Source organism: Salmo trutta, chromosome 5 (assembly GCF_901001165.1).
Source record: "Salmo trutta chromosome 5, fSalTru1.1, whole genome shotgun sequence".
NCBI lineage: Eukaryota > Metazoa > Chordata > Actinopteri > Salmoniformes > Salmonidae > Salmo > Salmo trutta.
In genome coordinates, this window is record NC_042961.1 from 52741372 (window position 1) to 52764970 (window position 23599).

The 23599-nt window shown below is 40.4% G+C and overlaps 2 protein-coding genes across 3 annotated transcripts in view; both read right to left on the reverse strand.

The window, feature by feature from the left end:
* Window positions 1–23599, reverse strand: part of LOC115194487 (basement membrane-specific heparan sulfate proteoglycan core protein) — a gene marked incomplete in the record, with an annotated part of 69536 nt that overhangs the window by 22173 nt on the left and 23764 nt on the right.
* LOC115194493 (leukocyte immunoglobulin-like receptor subfamily A member 2) lies at window positions 14376–17141 on the reverse strand. 2 transcript variants are annotated; one of them, XM_029754221.1, is made up of 6 exons: window positions 16900–16957; window positions 16730–16793; window positions 16399–16671; window positions 15814–15918; window positions 15104–15220; window positions 14376–14937 (listed from the first exon to the last, which is right to left on the reverse strand). In XM_029754221.1, exons 1-6 carry the CDS (start codon window positions 16900–16902, stop codon window positions 14858–14860), a joined length of 642 nt encoding a protein of 213 aa, XP_029610081.1. In that variant the 5' UTR covers window positions 16903–16957; the 3' UTR covers window positions 14376–14857. The 2 variants fall into 2 exon arrangements, with proteins under 2 accessions (XP_029610081.1, XP_029610080.1); XM_029754220.1 differs by having other exon boundaries at window positions 16730–17141.

Here is a 23599-nt window from a genome sequence, read left to right on the forward strand (position 1 = left end):
GTGTGGTCTACTGTTTATCATGAGATACTCTACCTCAGGCGAGCAAAACCTCGAGACTTCCTTAGATATCGCGCACCAGCTGTTATTTACAAAAATACATAGTCTGCCGCCCCTTGTCTTACCAGATGCTTCTGTTCTATCCTCCCGATACAGTGTATAACCAGCCAGCTGTACTGTATGTTGATAATGTCGTCATTCAGCCATGACTCCGTGAAGCATAAGATATTACAGTTTTCAATGTCTTGCTGGTAGTTTAATTTTCCGTGTAGATCATCGATTTATTTTCCAACGATTGCACGTTTGCTAGCAGAATGGAAGGCAGTGGGGGTTTATTCGATAGCCTACGAATTCTCAGAAGGCAGCCTGCCCTCCGGCCCCTTTTTCTCTGCCTTCTCTTCACGCAAATGACGGGGATCTGGGCCTGTTCCCGGGAAAGCAGTATGTCATTCACGTCGGGCTCAAAGGATAAAAAGGAGTATGCCAGTTCGTGGTGAGTAATTGCAGTTTTGATGTCCAGAAGTTATTTTCAGTTATAAGAGCAGCAACATTATGTACAAAATAAGTAAAAAAATAAGTTACAATCAATGCAATGAAACAAACAAAAAACACAATTGGTTAGGAAGACATAAAACTTCAGCGTTCTTCTCCGGCGCCATCTTGTGTCATGGCTCACATCAACACCATCATCCCGGAAATCCTGGAAACAGGCACCACACTGCCAGGTCTCTGACCTGGCACCACACTTCCAGGTCTCTGACCTCCTCCCTATACGCTTTGCCTATTTGATGGTTCGTCTGAGGGCATAGCGAGATTTCTTATACGTGTCCGGATTAGTGTACCGCTCCATGAAAGCGGCAGCTCTAGCCTTTAGCTCAGTGCGGATGTTCGCTGTAATCCATGGCTTCAGGTTGGGATATGTATGTACGGTCACTGTGGGGACGACGTCGTCGATGCACTTATTGATGAAGACGGTGACTGAGGTGGTATGCTCCTCAATGTCATTGGTCATCTGACCACTTCCGTATTGAGCAGTCACTGGTACTTCCTGCTTTATTTTTTGCTTGTAAGCAGGAGTCAGTAGGATAGAATTATTGTCAGATTTGCCAAATGGAGGGCGAGGGAGAGCTTTGTATCAATCTCTGTGTGTGGAGTAAAGGTGGTCTAGAGTTTTTTTCCGTCTGGTTGCACATGTGACATGCTGGTAGAAAGTTGGTAAAACTGATTTAAGTTTGCCTACATTAAAGTCCCCGGCCACTAGGTGCACCGCTTCTGGATGCGCATTGCCATGTTTGCTTATGGTCTTATACAGCTAGTTGAGTACGGTCTTAGTGCCAGCATCAGTTTGTGGTGGTAAATAGATGGCTATGAATGATATAGATGAGAACTCTCTTGGTAGGTAGTGTGGTCTACAGATTATCATGAGGAACTCTACCTCAGGCGAGAAAAACCTTGAGGCTTCTTTAAAATTGGAAATCGTGCCCCAGCTGTTATTTACAAACGGACACACATCCCTGCCTCTCATCTTACAAGACATAGCTTCTCTGTCCTGCCGATCCTCACATATACATTCCTCTTTTCCAGGTGGGTGAGAGCTGTGTGTGACAGGTTAAAGGAAATACTCATAGCCTGTTATACATTAAAAAGTAGTAAGTTCATAGTATGTGAGGATCTTAAAACATCTAAGGTTAAAAGATCGTGCATTCTATATTAGTTGATAGAGATTGATAACATTCATATAATTGTGTTAAAAAGTTAAAATCCGTCAAGCGTACAAAGGGTAAGAATTGTAAAAGGAATGTGTAAACGTTATATTGATGACTTTATTATGTGGTGCCTAATTGAAGGGGAAAAGTGTTAATCTGTGATCTACTAAATGCTCTTAATCTATGAGCCTGAGATCGATTGCTCTGGTCTCCACCCAAGTTCGTGGGGAAATCGCGGGTTTTTCCTCATTTTACTAAAGGTTATTGAGGAAACGATACCGTATCACGCTTTGTGATTATTTCTCCCCTTTTTCAGGTACGTTATTGAAGATAAAACAGAGTCATTTAAATGTAATAACTCGCTAACATGTCAAGAGTGTTTAAGGTGTGTCTTAGTAACATCTTGAGGAAGTTAGAGTTAAGTTTGCAGAGAGTAATATGAGCCCTGCTCGGTTGCAGCGAAGGCTAGCTTCGTACTGAGAGTAGCTGCCATTTTATGTCGATCGTCAATGAACATGTGCGTTGTTAATAAGATATTTTGCAGTGTTGTTTGTATAATGGTTTTTCAAACACTTTATTGACTGTTGATAAATTGAGTTATGGTTTACTGAGTTAAAGCTTTGTGCTTGACAGTTACATTGAAATTAGTATATGTTTCAGTGAATCACAGTGTATACTGTTGTGACTTGTATAAGCCTTGTACCCTACAACACTAGCTCTTTCCTGTAGATCTGTTGTTCTGTAAAATGTGTTACTTTTGTAAAATGATTGCACTAAAGGTTATTGAGGAAACGATACCGTTTCACTCTCGTGATTATTTCTCCCCTTTTTCAGGGGCGTAACATGTACATGGGTCTTCACATGTGATCACATAAGCTTTCACATGTGGAATCAATGAAAACCATTTGGTTTTAGAACACTTCACATGTGATGATACTTCATATGAAGTTTCAGATGTGGATATTTTTAACACTACATTTCACAGGTGATGCCCTAAAATGTGTCGTTAGGATGTCCCCGGGCCGTCACACAGTCACAGTGTTTTTAACTTTCATATTTGACACACTTTGACATGATTACATTGTGATTGTTTATTTATACTGTTATTATTATTCAAGATATCCACTTGACCAAGAAAGAGATCGTAACTTTTTTTTTTACCCCTTTTTTCTCCCCAATTTCGTGGAATCCAATTGGTAGTAGTTACAGTCTCGTCTCATTGCTGCAACTCCCGTACGAACTCGGGAGAGGCGAAGGTCAAGAGCCATGTGTCCTCCGAAATACAACCCAACCTAGCCGCACTGCTTCTTGACACAATACACATCCAACACGGAAGCCAGCCGCACCAATGTGTCGGAGGAAACACTGTAAACCTGGCGACCTGGTCAGCGTGCACTGTCGCTAGTGTGCGATGAGACAAGGATATCCCTGCCGGCCAAACCTTCCCAATCCCGGACGACGCTGGGCCAATTGTGCGTCAAAGCAATAGTAACTTAACTGAATGACTACCGACCCATTGCACTCACTTCCATCATTATGAAATACTTTGAGGGGCTTGTCAAAGACTACATCACATCCTCCCTCCCCGACACTCGACCCTCTCCAATTCCCCTACTGCCCCGACAGATCCACGGACAACACAATCGCCATTTCACTGCACACAGCCCTCACCCACCTGGACAAGAGGAATTCATATCTGAGGATGCTGTTCATTGACTACAGCTCGGCCGTCAATACCATAGTGCCCTCTAAGCTCACCAGAAATCTCACAGCCCTGGGACTGAACTCCTCCCTATGCAACTGGGTCCTGGACTTTCTGACGGGCAGCCCTCAGGTGGTGAAGATAGGCAACATTACCTCATCAACACGGATTCTCAACACAGGGGCCCCACAAGGGTGCATCCTCAGTCAACTGCTGTACTCCCTGTATACCCACGACTGCATGGCCTCACACAGTTCCAACTCCATCATCAAGTTCACTAAAGACACAACAGTAGTAGGCCTGATTATCAACAGCGGCGAGACACCATACATGGAGGAGGTAAGCACTCTGCCGGTGTGGTGCCAGGTAAACAACCACTCCCTCACCTTCAGCAAAACAAAGGAGCTGATTGCGGACCTGATTGCGAACCAAGTTGGACACGCCCCCATCCTCATCAACGGGGTCACCGTGGAGGCGGTCAAAAACGTAAAGTTCCTTGGTGTACATATGTTAGAGGAGTTGAAATGGTCAAACCACACGGACACCGTGGTGAGGAGGGCTCGACAGCAACTCTTTATCTCGGAGGCTGATGAAATTCTGCCTTTTCCCAAGGGGCCTCACAGTATTCTACAGGAGCACCATCAAGAGCATGCTGTCGGGCTGCATTACAGCCTAGTATATCAACTGCATCACAGCCTGATACCGACAATTACCCTGCCCACACCCTAATGGACATTTGTATTTTTCATTGTCACAGTTGTAAATATGTATATATCATTTTTTATTATTGTTTCATTTACACCTGAACTGTTGGATCTCAGAGCTTAAGTATTTCAGTGTACACTGCAATTACATCTGTGACCTTATGCATGTGACTAAATAAACAACTAATCTAAATGCAACATGTCCTCACAAGCATTTCACTACACCCGCAATAACATCTGCTAAATATGTGTACGTGACCAATAAAATGTGATTTGATTGAAACTAACAATCTCTTGGTTCATGGCATTCCAATTTTCACAGCACCGTTTCTGTGTCAATAACTGATTTCACCTGCATTCCTAAACGTTGAACTTTACTGTAAATCTCAGCTTTGTTTAAAATACACTCAATAAAACCTATTATATTTATCATAGTTATTCAGGAGTAACATTAAAACAGAATAATATGCCCCACCAACATTAGACAATTATACAGAAAACCCTCTAATTACTGAATTCCTGTCAATTAAATCAATGATGACAGAATAGTCAGATTAACTGATAAGTAAAATAGCAGTGCAGATGGCATTATTTTGCAAAGTGCGGAGATGTATAGGTAATTCATCTGTGGGGACATCTGAGAATGCAGAAGTACAGACTTGTTAGCACAGCAGAAATATCAGCGTACCCCAAATTTGGAGGTTGTGAGTTTCAAATCCCAGGTGGGGTCATATTGAAGTGATCATGTCAAATGTACAGCATGTCACTCACCTTAAAATTCCTACACCATTTAATTACATCCCTTGCAAAAAAGACTCAGGTGAAATGTGCGGTTTCACATGAAAATTGCATTTTCACATGTGAAATAGCTGTTTTCACATGTTGAGCTGACATTTCACATATGAAAACAAGAGACATGTGAGGTAAATGTTGAAACCATATGTTCACATGTATTAAATTCATATTAACACCACCTTTTCACAAGATAAAAATTACGTTTCCACCTCACATGTGAACTGCAACAATTTCACGTGTGAAAAGCTTTCACATGGGAAAACCTAACTCTCTGTAGAATTGCATTTTCACGTGAAAAAATTGAACTTTTGAAAATCGAAATTTGCTGTTCTAGTTGTGAAAACGTTATCACGTTTAGTTTCATGGTATCACATTGATATTGTGTATCCCCATGTTGTCACATTTATTTCACAAGATCATGTTTTCATGTGCTAAACTTTTTTCACATGTGTAGTTTAATGTTATCACATGTCACTTTACATGCTGTCACATACAGTACCAGCAGCATACCACCCTTCATCCCACTGCTAGCTTGCCTCTGAAGCTAAGCAGGGTTGGCCCTGGACTGTCTCTGGATGGGAGACTGCTGGAAGTGGTGTCGCAGGGTCAGTAGGGGCCACTCTTCTCTCTGGTCTAAAGAGATCCCAGGGCAGTCTACGTGACATGTCCCTGCTTAGGAGTCTTTTTGATAGGAAGTTAAACGGTTGACCTGATTCTCTGTGGTTATTACAAATCCCATGGCACTTATTGTAAGACTAGGGATGTTAACCCTGGTGTCATGGCAACATTCCCAACTTGGCCCCCTTCCATCATAGCCACCTAATCATCCCCCTCATTACTAATTGGCATAATACAGTGTCTTCAGAAAGTATTCACATCCCTTGACATTTTCCACATTTTGTTGTGTTACAGCCTGAATTTCAAATTGATTAGATTGAGATGCATTATCACTGGCCTACACACAATACCCCATAGTTAATTACAAATGAAAAGCAGACATTTCTTGAGTCAATAAGTATTCAACCCCTTTGTTATGGCAAGCCTAAATAAGTTCAGAAGTGAATTTTGCATAACAAGTCACATAATAAGTTGCATGGACTCACTATGTGTGCAATAATAGTGTTTAACATGATTTTTGAATGACTACCTCATCTCTATACCCCACACAGACTATTATTTCTAAGGCCCCTCAGTTGAGGTGAATTTCAAACACAGATTCAACCACAAGACCAGGTTGTCCAAAAGAAAAAGAAAAAACAGACTCAAATATCCATTTGAACATGGTGAAGTTGGTAATTACACTTTGGATGGTGTATCAATACACCCAGTCACTAGAAAGATACAGTTGTCCTTCCTCACTAACTTGCCGGAGAGGAAGGAAACTTCTCAGGGATTTCACCATGAGGCCAATGGTGACTTTTTAAAAGAGTTAGAGTTAAATGGACATGATAGGAGAAAACTGAGGATCGATCAACAACATTGTAGTTACATTTACATTACATTTTAGTCATTTAGCAGACGCTCTTATCCAGAGCGACTTACAGTAGTGAATGTATACATTTCATACATTTTTTTTTTTGTGCTGGCCCCCCGTGGGAATCAAACCCACAACCCTGGCGTTGCAAACACCATGATCTACCAACTGAGCTACAGGGAAGGCCAACTCCACAATACTAACCTAATTGACAGAGTGAAAAGAAGGAAGCCTGTACAGAATACAAATATTCCACAACATGCATCCTGTTTGCAATAACGCACTAAAGTAATACTGAAAAAAATGTGGCAAAGCAATACCGTTTTTTGTGCTGAATACAGAGTGTACTGGTTGGAGCAAATACAATACATTAATAATGAGTACCACTCTTCATATTTTCAAGTGGTGACTGCATTATGTTATGGGTATGCTTGCAATCGAGGACTGGGGAATGTTTCAGGATAAAAAATGAACACAGGCAAAATCCTAGAGAAAACCTGGTTGTCTGCTTTCCACCAGACCCTGGAGATGAATTCACCTTTCAGCAGGACAATAACCTAAAACACAAGGCCAAATCTACAATGGAGTTGCTTACCACGAAGATAGTCAATGTTCTTGAGTGGCCTCAGATACAGTTCTGACTTTATTTGAAAATCTATGGCAAGACCTGAAAATGCTTGTCTAGCAATGATCAACAACCAATTTGACAGAGCTTCAATCATTTAAAAAAATATATTATTGGCAAATATTGCACAGTCCAGGTGTGGAAAACTCTTAGAGACATACCAAGAAAAACTCACAGCTGTTATCGCTGTCAAAGGTGATTCTATAAAGTAATGACTCAGGGGTGTGAATAATTATGTAATTAAGATATTTCTGTGTTTCATTTTCAATACATTTGCAAACATTTCTAAAAACATGTTTCAATTTGTCATTACGGTATTGTGTGTAGATGGGTGAGAAAAGTAAACAATTTTAATACATTTTGAATTCAGGCTGTAACACAACAAAATGTGAAATTAGTCAAGGGGTATGAATACTTTCTTTAGGCACTCTATCACTCTTCACCTCTCCACCTAATAGCTGATGTGTGGTGAGCGTTCTGACACACAAATGGTCGCTTTGCATCACCCAGGTGGGTGCAACACATTGCTGGTGGATGAGGTGAGTTTCACCCTGCTATGGAAAGCGCTTTGAGTACCTCAGTTGGTAAAAAAGTGCTATATAAATTCAAAATATAACACAAAATATACTGTTATTTTATGACAATGTTTGTTAACAATATCAGTGTAAACAAACAATGTACATGAATAAATTCCCCTAGCAACATTCCTCGGCTGTATACCACAACAAGTGGCAGGGTGGCCGTTTGTGGTAGTTTCAATTACGGACTGCAGCTTTAAGAGACCAGAGACTTACCATGTCCTGCAATCCCATTTTAGTACCATTTACTAATAAGCATTTGCACCGTTTTATCAATAAGGAATAAAACACAAAAAAGCTAAAGCATAAAACTGTCTTAATTTACATGAATGTATTATTCCTTTTTTCCATCAAAGGTTTAGTAAATCAGGCAAATAGTGTTCATACACAAACACACTCACTCAGTACTTACAGAGTAACACACAGAGCAAGGTGGGCTCCATTCTGTCCTGCCGACGATCTCTGAACTACAGTTCTTCTGACAAACCCCTCTACTTCCTATATGATGACAGATGGATTAGTTCACGTCTCTTTACCGTCACACAGAGAAATAGAGAGAGATCCATTCTACATAAATGTACAAAGACTGTGAGAAAAAATAGTAGCGGTTAAAGGCATGTTTATTTTCTGACCAACTTCTCTGTATGGCCCCACACCGCATGATGTCACACTGGTTCCTTCCTCTTTATTGGAGGAAAGGAGGATGGAACGAGAATAGAATAGATGCTTATAGGCCCTTTGCTAAGTTGTCTAGCAGCAAGCCTAGCCAGCTAACCTCAGTTGTTCCTCTGCCCACACAGGAAATATAACAACTTCAGCCACCCCCTAACTTAACAGGGCTCCTGAGTGGCGCAGCGGTCTAAGGCACTGCATCTCAATGCTAGAGGCGTCACTACAGACCCTGGTTTAATTCCAGGGTGTTTCACAACCGGCCGTGATTGGGAGTCCCATAGGGTGCCGCACAATTGGCCCAGCGTCGTTAGGGTTTGGCTGGGGTAGGCAATCAATGTAAATAAGAAATCTCCAGCTTCAGAGATTTTTGCAGTTCGTTCCATTCATTGGCAGCAGAGAACTGGAAGGAAATGCGACCAAGGTAGGAATTGGCTTTGGGGGATATCAGTGAGATATTCCTGCTGGAGCGCATGCTACGAGTGGGTGCTGCTATGGTGACCAGTGAGCTGAGATAAGGTGGGGCTTTACCTAGCAGAGACTTGTAGATAACCTGTAGCCAGTGGGTTTGGCGACGAGTATGAAGCGAGGGCCAACCAACGAGAGCGTACAGGTCGCAGTGGTGGGTAGTGTATGGGGCTTTGGTGACAAAACGGATGGCACTGTGATAGACTGCATCCAATTTGTTGAGTAGAGTGTTGGGGCTATTTTATAGATGACATCACCGAAGTCGAGGATCGGTAGGATGGTCAGTTTTACGAGGGTATGTTTGGCAGCATGAGTGAAGGATGCTTTGTTGCGATATAGGAAGCCGATTCTAGATTTAATTTTGGATTGGGGATGCTTAATGTGAGTCTAGAAGGAGAGTTTACAGTCTAACCAGACACCTAGGTATTTGTAGTTATCCACGTATTCTAAGTCAGAGCTGTCCAGAGCAGTGATGCTGGACGGGCGGGCAGGTGTGGGCAGTGATCGATTTAATTACATGCATTTAGTTTTACTTGCATTTAAGAGCAGTTGGAGTCCACGGAAGGAGAGTTGCATGGCATTGAAGCTCGTCTGGAGGTTAGTTAACACCGTGTCCAAAGAGGGGCCAGAAGTATACAGAATGGTGTCGTCTGCGTAGAGGTGGAATACAGAATCACCAGCAGCAAGAGCGACATCATTGATATATACAGAGGAGAGAGTCTGCCCGAGAATTGAACCCTTTGGCACCCCCATAGAGACTGCAAGAGGTCCGGACAACAGGCCCTCCGATTTGACACTCTGAACTCTATCAGATAAGTAGTTTGTGAACCAGGCGAGGCAATTATTTGAGAAACCAAGGCTGTTGAGTCTGCCAATAAGAATGTGGTAATTGACAGAGTCGAAAGTCTTGGCCAGGTCGATGAATATGGCTGCACGGTAATGTCTCTTATCGATGGCGGTTATGATATCGTTTAGGACCGTGGCTGAGGTGCACCATTGACCAGCTCTGAAACCAGATTGCATAGCGGAGAAGGTACGGTGGGATTAGAAATGGTTGGTAATCTGTTTGTTAACTTGGCTTTCGAAGAACTTAGAAAGATGGGGTAGGATAGATATAGGCCTATAGCAGTTTAGGTCTAGAGTGTCACCCCCTTTGAAGAGGGGGATGACCGCGGCAGCTTTCCAATCTTTGGGAATCTCAGACGATACGAAAGAGAGGTTGAACAGGCTAGTAATAGGGGTTGCAACAATTTCGGCAGATAATTTCATTCAAATTCGCCACTCTAACTGTCTGTCTCCAACAGACGCTTGATAGGTTCTTCTGAGAGTAGGCGTTCCTACAAATTCCCATTTAGAGTTACTGAAACGAATCATTGAAAGAGAACCCAAAATATACGGTTATTTTATTGCAATTATTGTAAACAACGTAGATTAATGAATTTCCATAGCCCTCAGGCATATACTACAAGTGGAAGGGTGAATGTTTTGTGATAGTTTGAATTAGGGACTGAAGCTTCGTAAATGTTCATACATTTCAAATGTTCTGTACACAGAGTACAGAGACCAAAATAACCAAAACACCACTCATTAATCTCTTAGTACAGTTTACTATAACTGTAGCGACTGAACTCTCAACCATTTACAAAAATCACAACTTGATACTAGAACACATCCAACAAATATAGCATTTTGCATTCATTGTCATTGACAGCACATTTAGCAACCACTGAGTTAGCGCTACTCTTTAGTTCCTGAGTGGTGACCTGGTTAAATGCACACCACACCACCACACCATCTGCTATACAAGTTCAGGTTCTCACAGAGATGCTACTTCAATGTAGGGTGGTCATTCACCCCCACCTCATATACAGATATATGATCTTAACTATATTGTCAGAGCAAAATAATCCTCAGCAACTGGATTAAAACGTTTAGTCCATAATGTTGCTTGATTGGTGGTTAGGCTATTAGCTGGCCAAAAGTAGGCTACATGAAAAGTGCAATACCGTTAATTTAGTTTTCAGTTAATTTATGTAAATTACAAAGCTTATCTGCATTTCCTGTGGTGCAGGACAAATCTTAGCAACAAAAGAGTGATTAAATTAAGATCCTACATCTGTAGACCTATACTATATTTGCTGAAATCCCACTTTAGTACCATTTATTAATGAGCATTTGCACTGGTTTATCAATTAGGGATAAAACACACACAACATCTAAAGCATTGAAACTGTCTTCATTTACATTGTGTTATTCCTTTTTTCCATCAAAGGTTTAGTAAATCAGGTAATTAGTGTTCATACACAAACACACTCACTCAGTACTTACAGAGTAACACACAGAGCAAGGTGTGCTCCATTCTGTTCTGATGATGATCTCTGAACTACAGTTCTTCTGACGAACCCCTCTACTTCCTATATGATGACAGATGGATTAGATCACGCCTCTTTACCGTCACACAGAGAAATAGAGAGAAGCATTCTACAGAAATGTACGAAGACTGTGAGAAAAAAGAGTAACAGTTGCTGGTGAGTTTATTTTCTGACTAACTTCTTATGATTGACCTCACACTGGTTCCTTCCTCTTTACTGGATAGAAGGAGGATGAAATGAGAATAGATACCTGAGATGAGATCAGAGCTGTAGTTGGATATCAGAATGTGCAGATGGTTGTTTAATTTTTGCACCCACAATGCACAGATGGATAGATAGTAAGGGAGATCTATCTATCTGAGTGTGGGCCTCCCTACAAGCCTAGGGTGCTGACCTCAGTTGTTCCTCAGCCCACAAATAGACATCGTCACCCCCCACCTCCTTCCTCCTCCACAACCCCTCGCTTCACACACACACTACTGATTTGTAGTAGCGTGTGTCAAAACCACAGTCAGCGAGCTAACTCCATCATTACACAGATGGTTCTGAAGGATATGTTTAGTTAAATACTAGCCACATAGATATGTCTTTGTTATTGTGTTGTTTATGTGATGTGTATCAGGGTAATTGTTCATGTATTTTGCATGTGCATGTGCGTGTGTGTGTGTGTGTGTGTGTGTATATGTATGTGCGTCAGAGGCATACACATGCATTACCACAAACCAGAGATGGGAGGAGTTTCAAAGCTGGGAAACTGGGTACATGAATAAAAACATTTTAGCGTTTCCCAATTTTTTCCAACAATTTACCTCTAAGTGTATGAACGTGTATTGTTGTAGAGTGTAGTGTGTGACACACGTACAACATGTGAAGGAGCAAACCTAAATAGAGAGAGAAAGGTTACAGGGGAAAAGCAGTCAGACTTCTCCTTTAGTGGGTATAGCCAGGTAAACATCTGGGGTTTCTTATCGCCCCCTTCAGGGACAAGCCTGTAACTACTCCACATTCTAGTGGATCACAATATAGAAACTAATATGGTCATTGGTCACATAGCAACAGCATAAGCCCTCAGTCTACTGGGTCTGCCCTCTTATTCCTTCCTCTCTCTATCTCATCATAATAGTACAGACATGGAACACTTCTGTATGGGTTCATATCAGTACAAGTCAATCTGAAGGTGGTTTACAGAAGACTGACAGCACTATGGTGCATAGAGATTTAGTTAGAAAGTGTTGCTTTACATAATAAAAAATGTATAGAAATGTTTAAGATATAAATACATAGGTTTTAACTCAGAAATACAGAGAGTAAAATGAATATGTCCTTAACTTTGGGACAGGGGGCAGTATTTTCACGGCCGGATAAAAAACGTACCCGATTTAATCTGGTTACTACTCCTGCCCAGAAACTAGAATATGCATATAATTAGTAGATTTGGATAGAAAACACTCTAAAGTTTCTAAAACTGTTTGAATGGTGTCTGTGAGTATAATAGAACTCATATGGCAGGCCAAAACCTGAGAAGATTCCATACAGGAAGTGCCCGGTCTGCCAATTTGTTGTCCTTCTGTTGCATCTCTATCGACATTACAGCATCTGCGCTGAATCGTGACACTTTCTAAGGCTTCCATTGGCTCTCTAAAGCCGCCAGAAAGTGGAATGGGGTGTCTGCTGTCTCTGGGCAAAGTATAGGAGCAGAGTTTGTAAGTGGTCAGCCTGGGGACAGTGAGACTGGAGATGGGCGGTCACGAGAACTCGCCATGTTTTTCTTTCTCTCTTTGAATGAATACAACGTTGTCCAGTTGGAATATTATCGCTATTTTAGAAAAATAGCATAAAAATAGAATTTAAACAGCGTTTGACATGCTTCTAAGTACGATAATGGAATATTTTGAATTTTTTTGTCACGAAATGCACTCACGCGTTACCCTTCGGATAGTGACCTAAACGCACGAACAAAACAGAGGTATTTGGATATAACTATGGATTATTTGGAACCAAAACAACATTTGTTGTTGAAGTAGAAGTCCTGGGAGTGCATTCTGATGAACAACAGCAAAGGTAATCCAATTTTTCTAATAGTAATTCTGAGTTTAGGTGACCCCGAAGTTGGCGGATGTCAAAATAGATGGCCGAGCTATGTACTCAGAATATTGCAAAATGTGCTTTCTCCGAAAAGCTATTTTAAAATCGGACATAGCGATTGCATAAAGGAGTTCTGTATCTATAATTCTTAAAATAATTGTTATGTATTTTGTCAACATTTATCATGAGTAATTTAGTAAATTCACCGGAAGTTTTCGGTGGGTATGCTAGTTCTGAACATCACATGCTAATGTAAAAGCTGTTTTTTGATATAAATAGGAATTTGATTGAACAAAACATGCATGTATTGTTTAACATAATGTCCTAGGAGTGTCATCTGATGAAGATCATCAAAGGTTAGTGCTGCATTTAGCTGTGGTTTTGGTTTATGTGACATATATGCTTGCTTGGAAAATGGCTGTGTGATTATTTGTGTCTATGTACTCTCCTAACATAATCTAATGTTTTGCTTTCGCTGTAAAGCCTTTTTGAAATCGGACAATGTGGTTAGATTAACGAGAGTCTTATCTTTAAAATGGTGTAAAACAGTTGATTGTTTGAGAAAATTGAATTGTGGTATTTTAGTTGGTTTTGTATTTCGCGCCGTGCGATGCCATTGGCTGTTGGCTAGGGGTTCCGCTAGCGGAATGTCTGTCCTCAACAGGTTAAATCAAGTTATTTCAAAGGAATTCAATGATGTGGGAAATCACCACTTATTATTAGATATATGAGAATGAGTACAAAATACATCACATCTTCTCCATTTTAAGTTCCACAGTGGAACATCATCTGGCTCCTTTAACAACTACTGAAATTATTTTACAGCACTTACATGTTAAAAATGTATATCTGCTGTAAAACATTACTTTTTTTACAATATAATTAGTAGACAGTATTTCAAAATAAATATAAGTCAAAAGTAAGTGAATTTTAAAGGTAGACTCAGTGATATGACAGATGCAGAAAATAAATAAATAGTGGTTAAATTTCCACAACAACTAAGAGTGTTGAAGCTTGAGGCTCAACTTCTCTGCTGTTTTGATCCTGTGGCTACCACACTGTGAACAGCGTGAAGTGAACCCTTGCATATGCGCCGGTACAGTACTTTGTGTACAGCACTTTCAATATCTGCGATGCTACTTGTGGCAACGTCATTTCGCTGAGTCTTCCTTTAATATAAAAATAAGCATTAAAGCTGCATTATGTAAATATACATTTTTAATAACAAACTATAGTTACGTGTTCCATCTTAACTGTTATAGTAGGTCGACCAATCAAGTATAAACACATCTTTAGTATTTTAAATTAAAATTAAAAACTGAGAAGTTTCACATACTGTACACCCTATTCCCACCCGCATGTAAAAAGCATGACATTATGTAAAATACAACATACAAAAAATTCTACTTTTGAACAAAAACAGGCACCACACTCTTGTTTTATTAACAAACTGAAATAAAGACAGGTAAGTGTAATATTTCATGAAAAATCAACACCAACAAAACAAAGGAAAGCATACAAGCCAGCAAAAGCTGAGAACGTCAGCTTAGAAACTCATAATATTCAGCATTTGTGAAATTCCATTCAGTGATATTAAACTCAGTAAACACTATCATATATCAATGGTAAAACCTTAACAATCATAAAAGTGGTTGTTCAGCTTACAGTTCATACTGTAATGATCACACTGATGATTCGTCCTGTTCAATGACATCATCACATGGTATCTGGTCTTGAGGAGATTTGACTGTTGAACACAAACCTACAGGAATATAATGGATGGAAAGTAGCACTAGAGTTAAACTGATCCAACTGCTCTTTCAACTGTACACAGTTATACAATGTAACCCATCAGAGAGCATGACATAAAGAAGGAGATAATCAAGCTGGATAAGCTGATTGGAAATACGCTGAAAGAAAGTTCTCACCTCGAGCCCTGCAGCATTTCACCGTCAGCACGATGGACACCAGTAGAAATGGAGACATCACCAGTAGACCACACAGCAGCCTGGGCAGAGAGATGGAGACAATGGAACCTGGAGGAACTAGAAAAACACTTGTTTTACCATCAAGACTCCTGAACACACACACTGCTCTTCTCACATGCACACACACTGCTCTTCTGACCTCTCACTGTCACCCAGCTCTCTGGTGATTCTCCTTCATTGGATTTACAATTATAGAATCCTTCATCTGACTTGGATACTGTAGGGATGGTCATCTCTCCTGTGGTCTCATTCTTGATGAGTACTCCATCTTTGTAGAAATCAGCCATGGGGTTTGGATTTATTTCCTGATATCTAAATGTACAGGTGTCACGTCCTGACCATAGAAAGCTTTAATTTTCTATGGTAGAGTAGGTCAGGGTGTGACAGGGGGTTGTCTAGTTGTTATTTTCTGTGTGGGGTTCTAGTTTAGTTTTTCTATGTTTGGTGATTGGTATGATTCTCAATTAGAGGCAGCTGGTAATCGTTGTCTCTAATTGGGGATCATACTTAAGTAGCTTGTTTTTCACTTAGGGGTTTTGGGGATATTGTTTATGTGTAGTTGCTTTGTAGTCACGGTTCGTTTATTCTTTATTTGTTTTGTATTTTTCTAAAGTTTGACTTTCTAACAAATTATGTGGAACGCTACTCACGCTGCGCCTTGGTCCGATTATTCCAACAAAAATGACAACAGGTCAGAGTCACAGAGTCTCCTTCAGCCACGGGATGGACAGGGCTCTCCAGGATCACATCACCAGCTGTATAACATAATATATAAATAATACTGTAAATCTGGAATTGTCACTCACAATACATCAACATCTTATGAGCTTGTACATTTTTACATTTGACATTTTAGTCATTTAGCAGATGCTCTTATACAGAGTGACTTACAGTTAGTGCATTTATCTTCAGATAACTAGGTGGGACAACCACATTTATCAGTCATAAATTAGTAAGTACTTTTTTCTTCAGTAAAGTATTTATAAGGAAAGCTGGTGCTAACAGCGGGAATAAAATCAAGTGTGACTGTTAGTACAGATCTTTGGGGGTGGCGGGGCGTTTTATGAGATGCAATCATTCAGTTACAGAATTTAAAATCAAATCATACGTACCTGTAAAAAATAAAGTTCATGTTGTACAGTGGGAAGAAAATCCACGGTGATATTGACAGCATTACTGTACTCCCCTGACTAACAAAATAGCAGCAATTTATCATAAAACTGTTTTAGACTCACCAGTAATGTTTATCTGGACTGGGTCACTGTACAGGGTGTAGTAGACTGGGTCTCCTCTCCCAGCTCTGCACCAGTACTGTCCTCCATCAGAGACATTGACCCAGCTGAGTGTGCAGGAATATTCAGAGGTTGTGGCTACTGGTGTAGAGTCTGGTCTGTGTCTGTACCAGTAAAACTTCCATCCAGAAGACTCTACAGTACAGCTCAGTGTCACACTGTCTCCTGTGAATATGTTCTCTTTGTCTGAAGTCAGTGTGGTCTTTGGCTGATAATCTGTTGGTATTTCAAAGTGTTTGAATGATAAGCCAACAACAACAACTAAAATTGTCACTATTCACAGTAACAGTGACAGCATCACTGATGGATGAAGATGTGGGTCTGGATCTTCTCTCTCCCTGACACCAGTAGAGACCCTGGTCAGACTCAGTAACTCTACTGATGGTGGATCTAGTATTAAGGTATTTATACTGGGACAAGCTAATCTCACTGTTGTCTTTGTACCATTTATAGCTCCAGTCACTGTAAGACCCAGCTGAACACGTCAGAGTGACTGTTTCTCCGGGGTACACAGGGTTTGGATTTACGGTCACTGTAGTTTCAGGCAGAGCTGAGAGAAAAGAGCACTGAATATCAAAACATATGGAAACCTTAGATATTTCCATCGATTTAGCGGTGTTGGGATCGGCTAAACTTTGAACATTGAGATATTAAATGAATGATAGGAAATGAAAGAGACTGGGTTATGTTAGAAGTTAATGGTTCTCAGAGGAAAGAGGAAGGCTTTGGAATGTGTTTGATAGAGGAGAGAGATGTGTTGATACAGGGGAGACAGATGGACATCTGCGTATTAGATGAAAGAGGGGTTGAGGTCAGGAGGTGAGGACAGATTCTCTTAAGAGAGTAATAAATGTTTGGAATCCTGTTACCCTCTTTATTAGCTTCCTGTAGAGCCATAAAATGTAAGGATTGGAGAGAAAGGGGAGTGTCTTAAGTAGGATGCATATAAACTGTGAAGTCTGAAATCTTTAGCTGTCTGTTTTCAGCTGTACAGAACCTTTGAGGAATGATTAAACTTGGTTAAAGCTTCTCTAGTGTCCGTGAGTTATTTACTCTGAAAAATAAGAACCTAACAGCGGTTTTGGAAAGTTCATTATAGGTGTATGTTGAATTTAAAGCTAGAATAGTTAGTTGCTACATCCATTTTTAGACTTATAAATGAATGATATAATGTATACCGGTATTGATTCTTGAAGAATATAATCTGGTTTTACTCCAATGTTTGTAAACAATGTAAATGTAAACAAACAATGTAAAGCCTCAAAACAATGTTAAAACTATCATGTGTTTATGGATCATTCTACAGAAGTGGTGCACATTGGGGCTTTACATTTGTTTTCTAATTTGTATCCTATTTTTCCCAACTTTCAACACACGTCTTCCAACATCTGTCAGATAGACATATATACTTCTCACACACTTTGTTTCTATTGTAAACCTGAATTCCTTACCACCACACTAAACTGGTCTCTACAGAAACATAGTGAAATAGAAGCAGTAAAGGAGCACCATGCACAGTAGTGGTCATTTTGATTAACCTATTACAGATTCATTTTAGAAACTGTATTTGCATAACAAATTAACTAAACAGTAAAAACATGATTTTTAACCAATTTTCAAAACCTTTAAATTGAATTTGAGAAATATGATCTCTATTGTTCTCTGTAAAATGTTCAATGTTGATTGTATTAATCTGGAACTTGTTGATTGATTTAATTACTTATGCATCTAATTAATTATGTTGTTAGATGTTTAATTATCACTTTTCCTATCATTATTTTGGCAAAATAGCAGGTGTTTCGGTGTAAGGTTTCAAAAATAGAGAAAGCTAGATGTATAAAACTAATTTTACCATAAACATTGCCATTGACGGCTTCCACCATTTAAAGTAGTCAACTGGGTGGGGATTTCTATGGTTTGGGAGCGATCAGCCAATGATCAGAGAGTATTGTCTTCCTCCAATTGGGTTGCCTCATAGAGAAAGATAGAGGACTCTAGTGCCCAAAAGCATGTTTTAGCATGTGCAGCACGATTGAGGACTTTCACAATTTTTAAGTATTCAACTGGGTTGGAATTCCTATGGGTTATGAAAGGATCACATAATTCCATACAGGTCATCAGGGGGGATACCCAATTAATTATAATCGTGAGTAAACATTCCATAACTGCACGTGGCAGTAAATCCCCAACCTTGACTTTATACCTGTCCACACACACTAGGTGGCAGTGTACACCCTTTCAATTTGTTTGCCAATTCATAGAAGTAGTAGAAGAAGAAAGTTGAGGATTTCAAAATGGAGATGGCCTCAATGAAGCTGCCCATATTCTCACAGATGCCATAATGGGACATACAGGTAGACAATGAGGCAATGTCTATCTAAGTCCATGGGTTACCTATGGTTTGTAAACCAAGTTTAAGACCAGACCATTGGTCCCAATATCCAGAACCAGTGAATTGAGACCATAACAAGTTAAAGACCAAGTCCACTAGATCCCGAGTGGTCCCGAGACCAAGACCACTAGATCCTGAGTCCATGGGCCCTTTCTTCAATTGTAAGAAACTCAAGTAGAGTGAACTTGAGTACAGTAGAACACAGTAGAGTACAGTAAAACAGAGTACAGTAAAGTAGGGTACAGTACAGCAAAGCACAATACAGCAGAACACAGTACAATACATTCAAGTACATTACAGTAGAGTAGGGTACAGCTCAGTAGAGCACAGTACAATCGGGGCGGCAGGTAGCCTAGTGGTTGGAGCGTTGGACTAGTAACCGAAAGGTTGCAAGATCGAATCCCTGAGCTGACAAGGTAAACATCTGTCGTTCTGAGTACAGTAGAGTATAATAGAGTAGGGTACAGTTCAGCAGAGCACCGCACAACAGAGTAGGGTCCAGTTCAGCAGAACACAGCGGAATTCATTCAACTAGAGTACAATAGAGTAGGGTACAGCTCAGTAGAAAACAGTGCAAAACATTCAATTAGAGTACAGTAGAGTACAGATCAGTAGAGCATAGTAAAATAGAGTTGGGTACAGTACAGTAGAATAGAGTACAGTACAATAGTAGGTTACAGGTCAGTATAGCACAGAACAGTAGTGTAGGGTACAGTTCATTAGAGTACAGTACAGTAGAGTAGGGTACAGTACAATAGAGTAGGGTAAAGTTCAGTAGAGCACAGTGCAATAGTTTTTTAAATATGATCATCATTGTTTTAAAACCATTACTTAATGGACAACATTTAACATTCAGGGTTGGTCCCACAGCCTGGGTTTGAATCTTAACAGCTGTTAGCTTCAGTTCAGCAGGCTAAGGCATTAACTGAAGAGTTATGAAGAGCACAGTGCAATATATTCAACTAGAGTACAGTAGAGTACAATAGAGTAGGGTACAGCTCAGTATAGCACAGTAGAGTAGCGCAGGGTACAGTTCAATAAAGCACAGTAAAGTAGAGTACAGTAGAGTTGGGTAGAGCACAGGACAGTTCAACAGAGTAGGGTACAGTTAAGTTGAGCACAGTGCAATAGAGTAGGGTAGAGTTCAGTAGAGTAGGGTACACTAGAGTATGGTATAGTTCAGTAGAGCACAGAACAGTAGAGTAGGGTGCAGTACAGTAGAGTACAGTACAATAGAGTGGGGTTCAGTTGAGCACAGTAAAATAGATGGGGTACAGCACAGTAGAGCACAGTAAAGAAGAGTACAGTAGAGTAGGGTACAGTTCAGTAGAGCACAGTACAAAAGAGTAGGGTACAGTTCAGTAGAGCACAGTATACTAGAGTAGGGTACAGTACAGTGGAGTACAGTAGACAAGGGTACAGTACAGTAGAGAAGTGTGTACGTAGTAATAGTAGTGTTTTGGTCAAATAGATGTCAGTGTTTGGGTTCTTAGAGGGTTGGAGCCCCCTGTTGGCTATTCATCTCAATACTCTAGTCTTTTTCCTGAAGTGTCCACTACCCACATGGTGGTCCTCTGTAACACAGTTGGTAGAACATGGACCATGCAACATTAACATGTAGATGTGCTGCCCGTGTTGTAACAAACACCATAATGGCACAGATACAAAGATGAAACCTCTATATAAATGTTTTCCTTTATGTTCAAACATGAAGTTTAGGAGTCAGTGTACAGGACAGACTCCTCTCAATAGAAATAGGTGTATATACAATGACTCTGTACTATACTAAATTAACAATATGTTTGCTATTGCTTTGGAGATTGGAGACTTCACAGAACAACACTGTCCCAACACTGTACCAATACTGTCCCAACACTGTACCAATACTTTAACTAAGAATTCTGACTCAATATAAATAGTGGCCATCTTTATGACAAAAAATACAAAGTAACTCACCTATTACAGTGAGAGTGACAGGATCACTTGGTTGTGAAGATGTGGGTCTAGACACTCTGTTCCCTTCACACCAGTACCGACCCTGGTCAGACTCAGCAGCTCTACTGATGGTGAGGGTCTCTCCTCTTATAGTGTGTCTGACAGACTGGGTTACTACCTTATAATTCCAGTCTTTGTACCACTGATAGTTCCAGTTACTGCCAGACCGCGTTGAACACGTCAGAGTGACTTTCTCTCCAGTGTATGCAGGGTTTGGCTTTACAGTCAGAGTAGTTTTGGGAAGAGCTGTGAAAATAAAGCACAAAACATCTGGATACATGCCTGGTAATTCAGCTGATGCTGTAACGTTGTGATAAAAGTATATTTTACATATGTTGACTCCATTCAGTTAGAATTTACATACATTTATATAAAGACAAATGCAGTCAGAGCAACAATATTTCCAAAGTATGACCTGACTTCAATAAGTAGTACGGTAACTGTTATTTTAGACATATAAACTATATATGCAAAAGTATGTGAAGACCCTTTCAAATTGGGGGATTCGGCATTTTCAGCCACAGCTGTTGCTGACATGTATAAAATCAAGCACACAGCCATGCAATCTCCATAGACAAACACTGGCAGTAGAATGGCCTTACTGAAGAGCTCAGTGACTTTCAATATGATACCATCATAGGATGCCACCTGTCTAACAAGTCAGTTTGTCATATTTCTGCCTTGCTAGAGCTAACCCGGTCAACTGTAAGTGCTGTTATTGTGAAGTGGAAACGTCTAGGAGCAACAACGGCTCAGCTGCAATAGGGTAGGCCACACAAGCGCACAGAACGGGACCGTCAAGTGCCGAAGTGCGGAGCGCTTAAAAATAGTTTGTAATCGGTTGAAACGCTAACTTCTGCGTCCAAAACTGCCTCTAGAAGCAAACTCAGCACAATAAATGCTCGTCGGGAGCTTCATGATATGGGTTTCCATGGCAGAGAATCTGCACACAAGCAAAAGATAACCAATACAATAGAGTAGGGTACAGTTCAGTCGTGCACAGTACAGTAGATTAGGGTACAGTTCAGTAGAGCATAGTACAGAGAATTAGGGTACAGTACAGTTTAGTAGGGTACAGTACAGTACAATAGAGTAGGCTACAGTTCAGCTGAGCACAGTACAATAGAGTAGGGTACAGTACAGTAGAGCACAGTGCAACAGAGTAGGGTACAGTTCAACAGATCACGGTACAGTAGATTTGGGTACAGTACAGTAGAGTATGGTATAGTTCAGTAGAGCACAGGTCAGTAGTGTAGGATACAGTACAGTAGAGTACAGTTGAGTAGGGTACAGTTCAGTAGAGTACAGTACAATAGAGTGGGGTACAGTTCAGTTGAGCACAGTAAAATAGAGTAGGGTACAGAACAGTAGAGCACAGTGCAATAGAGTATGGTACAGAACAGTAGATCACAGTACATATGAGTAGGGTACAGTACAGTAGAGCATAGTACAATAGAGTAGGGTACAGTACAGCACAGTACAAATGAGAAGGGTACAGTTCAGTAGAGCACAGTACAGTAGGGTACAGTACAGTAGATTAGTTTACAGTTCAGTACAATAGAGTAGGGTATATTTCAGTAGAGCACAGGTCAGTAGTGTAGGATACAGAACAGTAGTGTACAGTACAAAATAGTAGGGTACAGTTAAGTGGAGTACAGTGCAATAGTGTAGGGTACAGTACAGTAGAGCACAGTTCAATATAGTAGGGTACAGCACAGTAGAGTACAGTACAAAATAGTAGGGTACAGTTAAGTGGAGTACAGTGCAATAGTGTAGGGTACAGTACAGTAGAGTACAGTTGAGTAGGGTACAGTACAGTACAGTACAAAGAGTAGGGTGCAGTTCAGTAGAGCACAAAACAAAATAGTATGGTACAGTTCAGTGGAGTACAGTGCAATAGAGTAGGGTACAGTTCAGTAGAGCACAGTACAATAGAGTAGGGTACAGTACAGTACAGTACAGTAGAGAAGGGTACAGTACATTAGAGAAGTATATAGTAATAGTAGTGTTTTGGTCAAATACATGTCAGTGTTTGGGGTCTTGGAGGGTTGGAGCCCCCTGTTGGCTATACATCTCAATACTATACTCTTTTTCCTGAAGTGTCCACTACCCACATGGTGGTCCTCTGTAACACAGTTGGTAGAACATGGACCATGCAACATTAACATGTAGATGTGCTGCCCGTGTTGTAACAAACACCATAATGGCACAGATACAAAGATGAAACCTCTATATAAATGTTTTCCTTTATGTTCAAACATGAAGTTTAGGAGTCAGTGTACAGGACAGACTCCTCTCAATAGAAATACAGTATGTGTATAAACAATGACTCTGTACTATACTAAATTAACAATATGTTTGTTATTTCTTAACAGAACAACAGAAAATGTTTCACTGTCCCAATAATTTTAGAGCTCACTGTAACTAAGAATTCTGACCATGATTGACTCAATATAAATAGTCAACAACATCAATAAAGCACAACAAAGTAACTCACCTTTTACAGTGAGAGTGACAGGATCACTTGGTTGTGAAGATGTGGGTCTAGACACTCTGTTCCCTTCACACCAGTACCGACCCTGGTCAGACTCAGCAGCTCTACTGATGGTGAGGGTCTCTCCTCTTATAGTGTGTCTGACAGACTGGGTTACTACCTTATAATTCCAGTCTTTGTACCACTGATAGTTCCAGTTACTGCCAGACCGCGTTGAACACGTCAAAGTGACTTTCTCTCCAGTGTATGCAGGGTTTGGCTTT

Bases quoted from the DNA above. Each gene is read 5' to 3' on its own strand.
- LOC115194493 (XM_029754220.1), bottom strand. From the start codon at position 17,060: ATGGAAATATCTAAGGTTTCCATATGTTTTGATATTCAGTGCTCTTTT. The intron at 16,672-16,729 runs GTGACAATTTTA...AAATACCAACAG, and splicing joins TGTCACTGTTACTGTGAATA to ATTATCAGCCAAAGACCACA. The intron at 15,919-16,398 runs GTGAGTCTAAAA...TATGTTATACAG, and splicing joins AGTCCAGATAAACATTACTG to CTGGTGATGTGATCCTGGAG.